This window comes from Eptesicus fuscus, chromosome 13 (assembly GCF_027574615.1).
Source record: "Eptesicus fuscus isolate TK198812 chromosome 13, DD_ASM_mEF_20220401, whole genome shotgun sequence".
Classification (NCBI taxonomy): domain Eukaryota; kingdom Metazoa; phylum Chordata; class Mammalia; order Chiroptera; family Vespertilionidae; genus Eptesicus; species Eptesicus fuscus.
Window position 1 is genome coordinate 52,770,072 of NC_072485.1, and position 15,457 is coordinate 52,785,528.

The following is a 15,457-nucleotide window of genomic DNA, read 5'->3' on the forward strand; positions in this document are numbered from 1 at the left end:
TTTTAAAAAAATAGAACTAAATTGTATTAAATATGCATAAGACCCAATTAAGAGAGACCACCTCACATCTCCCCACTTCGCACATGTGAGAACTGTAACCAGACTAAACTTCTCAGTCTGAACAACAACAAAAAAGGACCATTAGCTTATACATTTATGGATCAGCTTTTTATGAAGGACTCATTGGAATAACAAAGGATTAGGATTATTTACTATAAGTAACAAATTAAGGCAAGGGACCGTGGACAGTTGTTTTTTTCTTTCTCCCTCACTAACAGTTCTACTATTCTGCAGCATGAACTAGCATTATCCTTTTTCATTTTGTCCTACATAGGATCAAACTTCCCAGTTAAAAGTGAGCTTATATTGAAAGCAGCATTAAGTGATTTCTCTGTCATGAAAGTATATAAACCATATATATATATATATATATATATATATATATATATATATATATCAGTAAAACTGAAATTTGTATATTTAGAATAAATTTTAAATGGTTGAATATATTGGAATTCTTCTGTCCATATTAAAAGTTTTAGTCCAGAGTTACTTTCACAGTCTATTCCTAAATGCAACAGTCTACAGTAGAATGCAAATGCCAATGGATTCTTGACTTTTTGGAATAAATTAGAAGCACGGTTAACATAACTTGAAGGGGGAGGGGGAGGTGGCTCTCAAACCCAATCCTGACCTTAAGCAGAGAGAATTAAAGAGCACTCCAAATTGGCATGATTCTTTAAATCCTACCAACCTAAGGTTGGGCTGAATTCTATAGCCTGCGGATGGGAAGTGACGTGGCTGCCGAGAGAGGAGGACTCTGGGACAGGGTCAATACTTCAAAAAACTATGCAGTCAGTCCAAACATGGAGATAGGCCTCCATGGGCTAGGGCAGTGGTCAGCAAACTCATTAGTCAACAGAGCCAAATATCAACAGTACAACAATTGAAATTTCTTTTGAGAGCCAAATTTTTTAAACTTAAACTATATAGGTAGGTACATTGTTATTAACTTAATTAGGGTACTCCTAAGCTGGCCTTTGCTAAAAACTCAAGGGGCCAAAGAGCTGCATGTGGCTCGCAAGCCTCAGTTTGCCAACCACTGGGCTAGGGTTTATTCTAATGTGTTGGTATGGGAAGTAGACATACCTACTGCTGAGGCGGCATGGACCAATTTTACAGTCCCACAGGGAACAGATGTTGGCTGCTCTTGTCTTGAGTCTAATTTTCATGGTAGATAGTGTTAATCTTTTCTCGCCCAACTGCTGTAGCAAGATGGGGAAGTACTTCTGTGTGATGCAGCAATGGCACAGACAAGTGTTTCTTCTCCAGGGTAGAGGATATGCAGTCAGAAAATAGACATTTTCGTGTGTGTGTGTGTGTGTGTGTGTGTTGATTATACACTGTCACTGATACTCCTTTAGAGAAGGCAGTTCAATGAAAACCAGCTACTGGGCAGGGCTAGGTTCCTCACTAACGAGAGTTGAGTCTTTGATTAGGCTTTCTGGCGCAAGCAACTCTGAGGAGCAGATGGAGTTCCCTTTATAGAGTATTAGGGGATGGAGTCATACAAGAATCTTGACATTTCACGCATTTGCCCCATCAGGACTATCCATCACTTGGAGAGTTCAATAGAAATTGTTTTCCACCAACATTAAAAGTTATTTGGGAGCTTTTAAGACACAGCAAATATATATCTTTAAGAGAAGTTTATTTGCTTGTTTAAGAGAGCTGCACTTTATATGTAGTGCTGATATAAACTGGTGCACAGGATCCTCTAAAACTGTTTATATCCACAGTAAAATACATTTTTGTGATACTCATACAACAGAGTTAGTCCAGAGCCAAGGGCTTTGGGAACTCTGCTTATCTCCCAGCCTGCGTGGCTGTTACTCAGTCTTCACTGTGTCCTGGGCCTCCCTAGCTACCTCTCCCGGCTTCAGTCCCCAGCCTGCTGGTTCCATGGAGACTGCTTTGCTTATTCATGTCTCTGACATGCCTGGAAACACAGTTTTAGGCAGTTATGAAAGGTCAGACACATAAGCCCACAGCACAGCTCTGGTTATACTCTCTTCTGACTTACCTGGTCTTTTATTTCTTATTTTTATTTGTTTTTGTTAATCCTCACTGGAGGACATTTTTTCTGTTGATCTTAGAGAGAGTGGAAGTGAGGGAGGAATCGGGAGAGGAGACAGAGAGAAACATTGATGTCAGAGAGGCACATCAATGGGTTGCTTCCTGCACACTCCCCAACTGGGATGGGGAACCTGCAACCCAGGTACATGTCCTTGACTTGGAATTGAACCCGGGACCCTTTGGTTCTCAGGCCGGTGCTTTAACCACTGAGCATGCCAGCCAGGGCATGGGTCTTTTCTTTTAATGTGTACAATTCCCCATCTTTTATTCCTGGTATATATATTCTAGTGCTTAGATGCCTTCTTGGGCAAAGACATCTTGCCACTGCCATATTTCTATATTAATTTCATTTATCTAAAAGATGGTGTGGTCTTTAATTAATACTTGGTACATTCTAATGGACTTACAGGTAAATGATTTCAATTACTTGGAAATGAAATAAGATAGTTAAAAAAAGACTGTCAACTGGAAATCACCTAGTCCAGCTTCCCCACCTACAGATGAGAAAGCTCAGGGAAAGAGACTTGCTTAGGGTGAAACAACTGGAATTTAAGTCTCCTAGTCCTTGAGCAAATATCTGAAGGAGTATCATGTGGGAAAATTGTAAGTTCTAGTATGTTGGAATCCAGAAGTCAAACTAAAAGCAATGGGTGGAGTTAAATGGAAGCAGAGGCAAATTTGGGCTATAAATAACAAAGAATTAATCATTAATAATTAGTGCTGGAAAGAGCTTCTCAGGAAGTAGTCAGTTTTCAGTCACTGGACGATTAGAGGCATTTGAACAGAAATAAGATGAACACTGGTCAGGAATATAACATGTGATTTCTTGGCTGGAACTAAAACTTTGATGATGTCTCTACTGTGATTCTGAGAATCTAAGGGCTGCAGCGTGAAGTAGTGTATTCTTGGGCCTGAGCTAATAGAGACCCTTTCACTCCAAAGTGTAAATAGTTGCAGCCTTTAAATCCCACCCTACATTATGCCTCTGCTGCCTTGAATGAGCCGTGTATCATGGAGTCAACCGCCCTTTTCTACCAGGAGTCAGGATCCAGGGCAGGGGAAGGGAGTGAAAAAAGCTTCAAAGAGTTCCCAGAGGATGGATCAAAGGGTAAGCAGGATTTGCAAGAGAAGACATTCATATTAAATAGTGCATTTTTAAGGGAAAAGAGGAAAAGTTGCAGTCTCTGTTATTTGTCTATAAACAGAAAGCTTAAGTTGACAATAACAAAGTTATTCTGAAATATAAAACTGAGAAGCAATCAGAAGTTCACCCAAAAAATATTAAAAACAAATGAAGCTTTCAGAAGGGTTAAGGCCACCTTGGCTGGAACCCAATTCACAAATTCAGTACAAATCTATAAAACCCTCCTAAACAAATCTGAGAATCTGAGAGCAACAGTTCTAAAAGTGGCTATTCTTGGTTCACATATCCATTTCCATTCTAATCAATGCAACTTTTTAATACGTGGAGAACAACATCATTACAGTTCCAACCCAGGGTCCGAAAGTCTGGCCAATGATAGTCCTGTTAGGAGCGCATCCCTTTCAGCGCTCACACCGCACTATTCCCACCAAAATGAGGTGCATCCCTCCTCACAGCAATTGAATTTGAGAATTAAAGTAGGAGTTACAAGAATGTTTTTGTACCCCAACTATTCTGCAAAACAAAACAAATGGAAAAAAAAAAAAAAAAAGAAAGTATCCCTCTTAGCAACCCCAGGTATGAGAAAGAGGAAAAAAAAACCAGGAGGGCAAGAATATAAAAATGAAGGTAAACCACAAGGAATGCTGCTGGGGGAAGATGGGAGGAGAAAGGGGAGGGTGCCCATCTGTGAAAGGTATTTGGGAAATGCTACTGAAGTGATCTCATCAACAAGAAGACAAGATCGAGGGACTTGAAAACCTGATTCAGCAAGTGGCACATGTACTCTTGAAGGTTCCGATCTTCTCTTTTATTTTTCTGGAAAAAAAACTACGTGGAAGTTACTGTGGAAAGACTACCTTTCTTTTAAGAAACATACAGTCTGTTTTATGAATATCCTAATGACATCTTGGGTTTGGAAGGGACCTTGGAGATAATGGAACTCAACATACCTCTTTTGAAAGATAAAAAATGTACCATATTATTTCACTCATACGTGTATTTTTTTAAAAATATATTTTATTGATTTTTTTACAGAGAGGAAGAGAGAGGGATAGAGAGTTAGAAACATCGATGAGAGAGAAACATAGATCAGCTGCCTCTTGCACACCCCCCACTGGGGATGTGCCCGCAACCAAGGTACATGCCCTTGACCGGAATCGAACCTGGGACCCTTCAGTCCGCAGGCCGACGCTCTATCCACTGAGCCAAACCGGTTTCGGCCATACGTGTATTTAATGAAGAAACTGAACTACCAAGCAAAATAGAGACAGACTCATAGAGAGCAGGCAGACAGCGCTGGTGGTGGTGGTGGTAGTGTGTGTGTGGGGGGGGTAGGTTTTAGGGTAGTAGTGGAGGGAGGGTGGAGGTGGAAGAGAGCATAGAGGGGGTAAATGGTGATTCAAAAATAAAATAAAAATAAATAATATAATAAAAAATAAAGGATGGAAACTTAAACCCAGAGGAATTAGTCCCTTGTTTGCCATCATTTAGCAAAAGAGCTTAAATCCAAATCTCCCAATAACCAGACCAGAGCCCTTTCTACTGTGCTTTGCAACCTCGAAATTAGGAGAGTTGGGATAAAATTGCACTCTTGCCTAAGGAGAACAAGGTGAGGGAAAACGCTATATGAAAAGTCCATAAAAAGTTAAACAGCTGTTTGTCGTTCTTAATACATGGTGACAGATTCAGCTAATCGAGACTTCTCTTCCTTGCATGTCCCATATAAGAGCTAACCAATTTTGTTGCTCAAAACACACATGAAGCCTTCAACTGCTTCAAAGATTAACAAGACCTTAAACGTGTTTCCTAAACCCCCAGCACCAATGAATTTGTAGTTTTATAAATATCACGGTGAACAAGAAATGCTGTCTTGTCATATTCAAGCCAAATAACAGCTGGACTTTAAAAATAAAATTTTGAAGGCATTTGCCTTTTATATTTTTAATTTCTGTTTTCCTGGCTTATCGTTTTGTCATTTGATTTTGATGAGTGGTTAATACACACGCACAGCTGCCTATTTCGATGACCTTTCCCTTGCAGCTCCCATGCTCAGAGCTGGGGAGCAGGTCTACAAGTTGCTTACTAAGTGATATCGGCGTTTTCATGACGGGCAGACTTTTCCACAGAAGTGGGGCTGGAACAGGGCAGATTTCCCAGGCTGCCTTACTTTAGTCACCTCAGAAGCCCTACAGGAGTATGGGGTAGAAGTGGATCAAGGGCAGAGTACCTTAAGATTGCTGTTCTGCACCTAGCCAGTGTAGCTCAGTGGTTGAGCATCAACTTATGAACCAGGAGGTCAGGGTTCGATTCCCGATCAGGGCACATGGCGGCTCGATCTGGTGTCCAGGAGGCAGCCAATCAATGATTCCCTCTCATCACTGATGTTTCTCTCTCTCTCTCCTGTTCCCTTCCTCTCTGAAATCAATACAAATAAAAATATATATATTTTAAAAAGATTGTTGTTCTGCATTACTCACTATAGCCAACACATGGAAAGAATGTAAGTGTACACTAACAGATGAATGGATACAGAAAATGTGATATAAATACGGTGGAATGTTATTCATCCGTAAAAAAGGAAATCCTGCTGTTTGCAACAACGTGATGGACCTTGAAGGCATTAGGTTAAGTCAAATAAGGCAGGCAGAAAAAGATAAATACTGTATGATCTCACTTACATGTGGAATTGAAAGAGGCCAAATTCATAGAAACAGAGAGTAGAATGGTGGTTGCCAGGGGCTGGAGGCTGGGGAGTGTAGATAGACCTTAGTCAAAGGGAACAAACTCCAGTTGTAGGATGAATGACCTCCGGGGATCTGATGTACAGTATGGTGACTATAGTTAACAATACTGTATTATGCATATGAAGTTGTCAAGGGAGTAGATCTTAAATTTTCTCACACACACACACACACACAAAAAGATAATCATGGCAGGTGACAGATGGGTTGGCTAACCTTATTGTGGTAATCAATTCCTATTACACACGCGTATGAAATCATCACATTGTACACCTTAAATTTACACAGTGTTATATATCAATCATATCTCAATAAAGCTGATAAAATTAACTTTTTCTGTTCCAAAGCCAGAGGAAACATGGAAACAATCATGTATGGACAGAGGAGTGGCATTCTGGGCTGCAGCCACCAAACTCACCTGTCATTTGAGCTCTCCTAGGAGCTTTCTCTGAATCTCTGTGGGCACAAAGAAGGCTTCACCTTTTTAGTACTTTTCTCAATGATAATCACGTCTGTCTGTCTGTATGTGTGCATTTTCCTTTTAATCTTCTGTCTTCCTTCACTAGACTTTAAACCCCAAGAGGTCAGGAACATGTCTGTTTTGTTTCCTTTGGTTATCCAGTGTCTGGTCCAGGGACTGGTACACAGTAGCACCCGATAGTTGTTTGCTTGCTTTGAAGAGCACAAGCTGACACAAGGAGCTTATAAATGTTTTAGCTATCCCTTCATTTCAGTCCCCTCTTACTCTTTCTGCTAAGGGAAAGGAGCAACGTGGAGCAAGTATTCTGTGTACCTGGTATCTTCTCGGACTCTAATATGAACTATAACTCCAGCAGGCTTTGCAATCAGCTCACACTTGAACAGACTCCAGGAAATACCCTGAAGTCAGCAGAAGGCAACTACCCATCCCAGCAGCCCTCACAAAAGGCACCGGCTTCTGTCCGAATCAGAGCATGTAACTTGATTCCATTCATGAGCTCACAGTCCCCCAAGAACACATGAGGTCTCAATGGCAATGCTGGGCAAGCTTCTGAAGGGAGCTTTGCACCCGCTCCTTAAGCTCCTGGGCCACGACAGCCCTTCTACCATTACACTCAGCAGGCACTGCGGCTACGTGTGACGGAGTCACAGGAGAGCTGGAGTGGGGCATGACTTGCTATATTTAGGGAAGAGGAAATGGGCCATTCTGAGGCAGGTCACAAGAAGTTTGTTCAAAAAATGAAGGCATCACAAATATATCTATGCACAGAGGGCGTGCAGTATACGGAAGCACAGTATTTAAGAGCTGGGCTACCAGAGCCAAGGCTGTCTGGTATCAATTCGCAGCTCTGCGCTTATTAGCTGTGTGACCTGTGGCAAGTTACTTAATTACTCCCAGCCTTAATTTTCTCATCTATAAAACGGAAAAAATAATAATACATTCTTTACAGAGTTGTATGAGGTGTAAATAAAAAATATAGTATGTATGTGAAAAATGTAGCACATTCCCTGGCATATAAGTGCTTAATAAAATGTTTGTACCCCCCCTCCACACACACACACAAAACAATAACAACAACAAAATGTAATCAAGAAGTTGGTTTGAATCCAGATAATCTGGTATTGAGTGGAATTTCCAAATATGTTTCTATACAACATGTTTTACTATAGTTAAGCTTTTCATATTTTTGCCTTTCGTAATGGTTAATAATTTTTAACTTACCCAGAACATAATATCATTATTAGCATTACTAAGAGGTAACTTACTATATCTATGCCCATTATATAGCTAAAACACCAAATGAAGAAGGATAAACTACAGATTATGAAAACTCTGTTAGAATAGGGTAAGGATAGAATTCTGTAACTCCTAGTCTATTGAAAACAGACAGACTGAATAACTCAAAGCAATAAAAAATATTTCATTGTGTATGGTCCAAGATTTAGTTACTTTACAGTACAGCCTTCCAACCAAATTGAGATGGGCCAGACCTGAATATTGGTTCCCTAGACCAAGGAACCTCAGTCCTCACCAGAGAAAAACCTGCACTTCTAAGTGTCTATAGAACAGTGATGTCAATGTGCTCTTGTACACATTTTTCATTGAAGACAGTGGGCATATTTCTGGTTTTGAGTCCTCTTTATCCCTCCTCCTCCTCCTCCTTTTCTTCTTCCTCCTCCTCCTCCCTCATCTACCCCTACCCTACCCCTACGCGTGCGTGTGCACACACACACACACACACACACACACACACACACACACACACACACCAATCAGTTTATTTTAATACCTTGTCCCAAGGATTATCACTAAACATTAGTCTCTCCTACTGGTATGAAAAGTCTGTCTTCTGGAAACCCTCTGAGGTGCCTCCATAGTCTGACACTACCCATCCTTAGTGCTTGTGCCAGGTGTTCTGAACTACCTGGGATGGCCGAATATCACCAGAAGCTATGCCCAGTTCACATGCTGCTATGAAATGTCTTCATGCGTTTTCAGGGCATTAGGGTCCTGGGACAAATACTGCCAGTAAAAGGGATAATAGAAAGGATTCCATCCCTGAAGCTAAAGAAGGACTTTAGCTGAGACCCCAGATAGGTGAAGTATTGTGTGACTCTAAAGAGAACTTATTAATCATCCCTGACTGTTGGAGGTGGAGGGAGGGAATCTGCAAAAGGAACAACTAACGGGAAAACCAGCCCCTACTCTGTGATGACACAGTAAATAACCAGGCAACATCACCACTGAAGTGCTGGCCTAACTCGTAAATCGTGCCCTGCCTCTGGGGAGCAATTTCTGCCGATTTGCTGCTGTGCATTTAAAACAAACAAACAGAAAGGGCAGAGGAGTGGACAGGCATTGCTAGTGCTGCGGGCAAACCCACTGAGAGTGAAGCTAGTCTCTCCTTCCAGACTTCCAAAGACTTTAGTCCTGGTTAGCGCCCACACCCAGGCTGGGTCTTACCCAAGTCATTATTAATTTTATGCCAAATCTGCTCAAACCACCATTTAGTTCCCAAAATGGTTGGATTGCACCTGGGGAACACTTGATTTGTGGTTTTTTTTTTAAAAAGAATCCTCCTTTATATGTTTGTCCTTTTTTTTCTTTCTTTTTTTAACAAGAACGCAGGGAAGTGGTTGAAACAGGATTCTGTTGTTCATTGGAATGCAGAGGGTCCTTTTAGTTTAAAACTAGAATGGCACCTTGAAGTATGTGGATTGCCAAGTGTCCAGTAATATCGGATCTAGCTGCATCTCAAAATCCTCGATTATAACATACAATGAAGACTAACATTTGCTCTGCTTTGTCAAGAAAACTGAGCTGATACTCCCAAGAAAGACCAGGAAGACCCTATAGCGCAGACACACTTCCAGGAACACCCAGGGCCGCAGGAAAGAGCTGCAGGGAAAGCCACTCACCCTCTGCGTCTTCTGGCCGCGTGAGATCGATGACACCTGGGCCCAGCTTCCCATCTTCGCTCGACTTGCCTGTTAGCGGGGGCCCCAAGTTCTCAAAGCGCGTTCTTTCCTAGAGGAAAGAACAATCAGAGTCTTATTCTAGCTTCCCAAACAGCCACGTTTCCTTCCCGTTTCTGTCTTGCTTAGTGGGCAAAAAACTTAGATGTGCAAACATCATTTCTGTTCATCGTGGGCTCGGAACATCTTGCAGGAAGATTCCGTGGGAGCCGGGTGCTGGCCCTGACAGGGCTGACCGGTTCTAAACCACAGTACCTGGAAGGGAAGGGAACCTGGGACTGGAAACCTGCCAGCGCTGTACTGCACATCATCTTGCTGTTGTGCTGGCCCCAGGAATCTAAAAGGAATGCGATCTAGACGTTTCAGCCCAAAGTGCCAAACTTGTGAGAGCAGTTCCCTTTCAAATAGACCTACTGCTATTTAATGGGAGAGGCATGGTCCCATTTAGAGATCATATGTGGCACTGGTATTCCTGGGAAAATACAAGTCAGGATTTCAGAAGCAAATATCTCAAAGCAGGCCAACTAGATGATGGCATGCATGGACACTATTGTTTTGCCTAGGAGTTCCAACCATAAGTTCCTGGGGCGGGAAAAGGAGGACATTACTCCTCGCCAGCCACTGAGTCAAGAAAGTGAGCTACTCCTGCCGCTATCGGAGGGAAACCCAAAGGTGTTTTACTTGTTAACCGGTTCTTCTAGAAGCGGGAGTCCGAAACGCCACAGTGAGCTCCCCCTCGCAGCTCTCCAGGTCAGCGGCAGAGGGCTCACTGGCCATCATTAAGAGGGTGCTCTTATCTACGGAAGCAGCCCGTGTCCCCTTCGCGCCTCCTTGATACTCTCCAGACTCACACTTGGCTTTGTGTTGTGCTTATGAATGAATGGAACCTTGTTGTTCATTACTACGAAACAATATTAAATGCCATGCCAGCTTGAATTTACAGACATGAAGTAGCAGCTTGCAGCTCCGGGAATGGTTTCTGCATGTTATACTTAATGCATTATGCAGCAGTCGAGTGCTGATGGCTGTGCAGTCTATTGTTCAATGACCTAGTTCTGGACGGAGCATGTTTGGTATTAGATGGAAATACCCCGAGTGTTCCCTTCTGTAAGATGTTTAGAAACTTGGAGATATTCTTAAAGAGCAAACATACAATTACTTGATAGAGGCTGTCTCTCGTTTGTACAGTCTCACTACGTTTGTGCTTTCTAATAGGATTATTTTTGAATATCATTATATTTCTATAATTAATTCCCATCAGTCAAATGGTGCAGGAAGTCTTCCAATTCCCCTTCAGCATGGAATGTGTTGAAATCTGTGTTGGAAGGAAACACAGCATAAACCTTGCTTTAACCTAGCACCATTTCTCTGAAAGATTTGCAACAAAATTATAATCATGAATTTCACCAACTGGATCATTAATACTAACTAGTTACAATGTAGGGAAACCTCTGAAATATTAATTTAAAAAAAGAATGAAAATACGAAGCAAATTAGGTATGGTTCCCCATATCTTCGTAGGCGAAAACAGTGCTGCGCAACAACAAATTGACTCAGACACAAGACACAACAAGAGGCACCCAGGAGCCATGCGGGGGTTTCACACATTGTCAGAGGGAGACAGCTGCTTTTTTTTTTTTTTTTTTTTCAATTCTCACCCGAGGATATTTTTCCATTGATTTTTAGAGAGCGTGGAAGAGAGAGGGAAAGACAGAGAGAAACATTGATGTGAGAGAAACACATCGATTGGTTGCCTCCTGCATGCGCTCTGACCGGGGCCCGGGCCTGGGAGGACCTTGCAACCGAGGTACGTGCCCTTGACCAGAATCGAACCCAGGACACTTTGGTCTGCAGGATGACGCTCTATCCACTGAGTGAAACTGGCTAGGGCAGTGGTTCTCAACCTTTCTAATGCCGCGACCCTTTAATACAGTTCCTCACGTTGTGGTGACCCCCAACCATACAATTATTTTTGTTGCTACTTCATAACTGTAATTTTGCTATTGTTATGAATCGTAATGTAAATATCTGTGTTTTCCGATGGTCTTAGGCTCTACAGCAGTGGTTCTCAACCTGTGGGTCGCAACCCACAGGTTGAGAACCGCTAGCAGGGTCACCTAAGACCATCGGAAAACACAGATATTTACATTACGATTCATAACAGTAGCAAAATTACAGTTATGAAGTAGCAACAAAAATAATTGTATGGTTGGGGGTCACCACAACGTGAGGAACTGTATTAAAGGGTCGCGGCATTAGAAAGGTTGAGAACCACTGGGCTAGGGCAAGGACACTGCTTTTAATTAGCCAATTTCTATTTTTGAGGAGCACTCTTGTTTGCCCTGGTGTGAAGAGAGTTAAAGTGAAGATGAGTAGTACAAGAGAAAGCAAAATATGCAACCTCCGTTTTATCATGTTGTTTCGAATTTCATACATTTGCATGTGAACCCTTTCCCTATGTTAAATATAAAAGAGTTCTCATGTGACACCTGCAATTTTCTTGGAAGAACAACCTTTAGCTGTATTTTCATGGGGGGGGGGGCGGGGGGAGAGAGAAACAACTTTCTCTGAAAAATCAACAGGCCTTACTACCCATCAGTATGCATATTCCAAGTATCTTTCTAGTCAGTCATTCTCTTTGATTTTACTGCGAAATAGTCTCAGTAAAAAATAAATAAATAAATAAAGTTCCTGAAAGAATATCAATATTTTGACAAGGAAGGAGAAGAGGGAAAATTACATGCCATGGTTTGTAAAATCCTAAGACAACAAAGCTTACACGATGATGATATATTTTCTTTTCAAAAAAATTAAAAAAAATGAAGTATGCTCACAATTCAGTAGCATCAGCTTGTTTTTCATCATAACAAAAAAAAAATTTCAGAACGTTCGACAACACGTTCATGATGTCTCTGAAGCTATGCGGTTTTCTGACTTCACTGAAAAAAATCCTTCTGCAGAGCTACTTTCCTTATCAAACATCAATATTTTGACACGATAGAAGTCAAGGAAGAATACCCCATGAAATACTTGTTAAATAGACAGAAAATAAATCAATGGAAAAAAACACACACACCTGTTTTGGGTGGTGGGCTGCATTTTATACTTGGTAATATTAAGCACTTGTGTGTGAGATTAAAGTAGGACCCCACCAAGCCATGCCCTTTCATATACATTTCTACCTAGTCTCCCAGAAGATTTCCTTCTTTCTTCAAAGAATAGCTCAGAATATTTATTTGCCAGCCACATAGCCATCAGATAAGAGGGCCTGATGTCTACAAGTTAGCTCTGGGCAGCTGAGCGAAGCAAAGATTTTACTGGTGAGATTGAACGTGAGCCTAGTAGATACAGGATATGGACACGGGCACAGAGAGATGTTCAAGGATACGTTAGTGACAAGAGGCTTCAACTTTTAGCCAGTAAGTGCCAGTGGGCACGCACGCCCCTGTATGGAACAAATATAAACTGTGGGTGGCAAGGTCTTAACTCCAAATTTTTTCATGCACTTGAACTAGCTTTCACAATGTACATAGTTCCCAAGTAAGATTATTTTGGAGATGTAAGCAAAATACCCCCATGCCAACTTAATCTCAACCCTCCAGGAAAATCCCCCCATCTTCATGTTGACAGAGAAATGTGCATTTTACCTGCACCTCTGTGACCAGACACTTAAACACTGTCAGCCACAAACATGCAGGCGACATAAAAGTTATTGGAAGAAATGAAAGTCCGCTCTGCCGTGTTGCGGGACTTGGGCTAAGTGCTTTGAGATTATAATGTATGAGGTAGATGTTGCATATTAAATAAAGATATTTAAATGATAAAGCCCCCTTTAGTGAGAGTTGATGAATGTTAAATGTTACAAGCCACAAGACCCAGGCATCCATCACCTTCCCGTGTTATCCGAGGCAATGGCGGGCAGCCTCACTGGTGACAGATAGACTGCCGCATTATTATCCCTATTTCCAGAGTCACTGCACAAACCATTCAACTCTTCAGGCATCATTTTTAACTTTGCATTAAATTAGCAACTTTTCCCTCCCTCCCATGGCAAGATTGATCAATGTTGTCTTTGCATCAGTGGAGAGAGAGAATGGGTTTGGGGTAACTGAAAGAACAGAGGTCTGTTTCCATCTAGGCAAAAAAAAAAATCAACTTCCTCTTACTGGCAACAAATGTAAAATTGTGATGGGGGAAGAACAGCTACGAAACAGTAAGCACACAATAATGGCTTTTCTTTGCGCTTAGATAAAAGCTGAATTTTTGATGTGCACAGTATATTTTAATAAAATTTTATATACTATGTTTTATACACTTATTGGCTATTCCATAATAATGTGTGTGCTAACAGTAAAATTGCTCTTAAATTTATGTGTGTTATTTATACGTTCCCACGTAACAATGCTTTTTGTTGTAAAAAATATTCTGTTTATTAATGTAACTTTACAACCCCTGTATCCGAGATCCGTGGTAAATTAATGACATTTTTATTATTTTATAGTGTCATTAAATTTTTACTGATCACTCCATCAAACAGAGGCAGTAAAGGCCATAACGTAAACTGGGACACTTAGATCAGGCGGCAGGAAGACATTCCATGGAGTCTGAAGAAAACTGCTCGCCGTAAATGATATTTATGCCATCTTTAAGCGTGTTAGAATACTTGGATAAGTTTGGCAAAACTGTTTCAGTAGTCGAGTGGATTGTGTACTTAAATAACAGTTTGCTCGCCAGCGAGACAAGCCTTTTTCAAACCGCACGTGAGATGACTGATGGCAGCCGTCTCCTGAGCAGCAGCACTCGGAATGGGAATGTGAGGACGCAGCGGGCCCCTCCCTGCCAGGCCAAGACTGACCAGGCTGTGCCTTGCCTCCAATGATTTCAACGCCATCCCCTTTTCCACGAAGCGAAGTGGAAAATGGTACGTGCTGGGAGGGGTGTTTTGTTCGCTGCCTTACAAACAAGCATATTTCATTTGACGGGTAGATATGGCTAGACAACGATGTGATACACTTTATTCCAATGCTCCAAATGAGAGGTACTTTAATGACCTTTATTCGAAGCTCGTTTCTAAAGAATGTCTGAATATAGGGTCATTCGTAACAGCCACAGAAAATATACCTAACTGCAAAATTTACCTATAGTCTAGTTAAAATGGGTCAAAAATAATCTCATGTTACTTTCACATGAAAAATACCTTATAATTAATAGACTCTACAGTAACTCAAATATTGTTTATAGGATATATCTTATACAAATATTATATAATATCTTATAAAATATATACATATTATCTATTATACTTCTGTATAGTATATAGAAGACAGTAAGTAGAAAATTTTATGCTCGTGTAATCACAAATTTAAACCCACCTATCTCCTACATGCGGTTTTGGCATGAATCTTGTTTAAGTAAACAAGAATTTGTTGTTACATCCTAAAATATTAAGTCTTCAAATATTAAAGACTTTCAAAAGTCTTTTCAAATTTATAATAATAAGAAACGTTGCAGGGAAAGTTAATACTGCAGCGCCACCAGTTATGTTTGTGTGTGTTCCTGAAGCAGAGTTTTCTAAGAGAAATAACCAACACATGCATTATGAATAAAAATTCTCTCAGGCTACCACAACATTCTGAGATCTTATCTGTCCTCACAGTGTCAGCTTGGTCTAAGTATCACCCAAGAAGTCCTGCCATTTCATCCCAGCTCCGGGCTTTAGTGTCTCTCCAACCCAGGACAACTCCTTCCTACACTAAAAGTCAAGACTTCCCTGCAAAAGCAGCTTCCCCCTCGTACTATTGGTCTCACTGCTTTCCTTGCCCCTATGCCCAGTTAATCATCAGGCTTGCTGACTGTTCCTTCACAGAGCCTCTTATGCCAGTCCCGCTCCTCATGGGCCTCCACCACCAAAAACTAGCCCAGCACATGCCCTCACGCCTGCACACGAGATCACTGCTGCGGCTTCCATTCTGGTCTGCCT

At 41.3% G+C, this 15,457-nt stretch overlaps 1 protein-coding gene across 2 annotated transcripts in view; it reads right to left on the reverse strand.

The window, feature by feature from the left end:
- Positions 1–15,457, reverse strand: part of SOX6 (SRY-box transcription factor 6) — a 557,752-nt gene that overhangs the window by 25,745 nt on the left and 516,550 nt on the right. For both annotated transcript variants that reach the window (XM_054724743.1, XM_028159941.2), the window contains one exon: positions 9,421–9,529. In XM_054724743.1, coding sequence (XP_054580718.1) covers positions 9,421–9,529 — 109 coding nt within the window. The remainder of the gene's footprint in view (positions 1–9,420; positions 9,530–15,457) is intronic.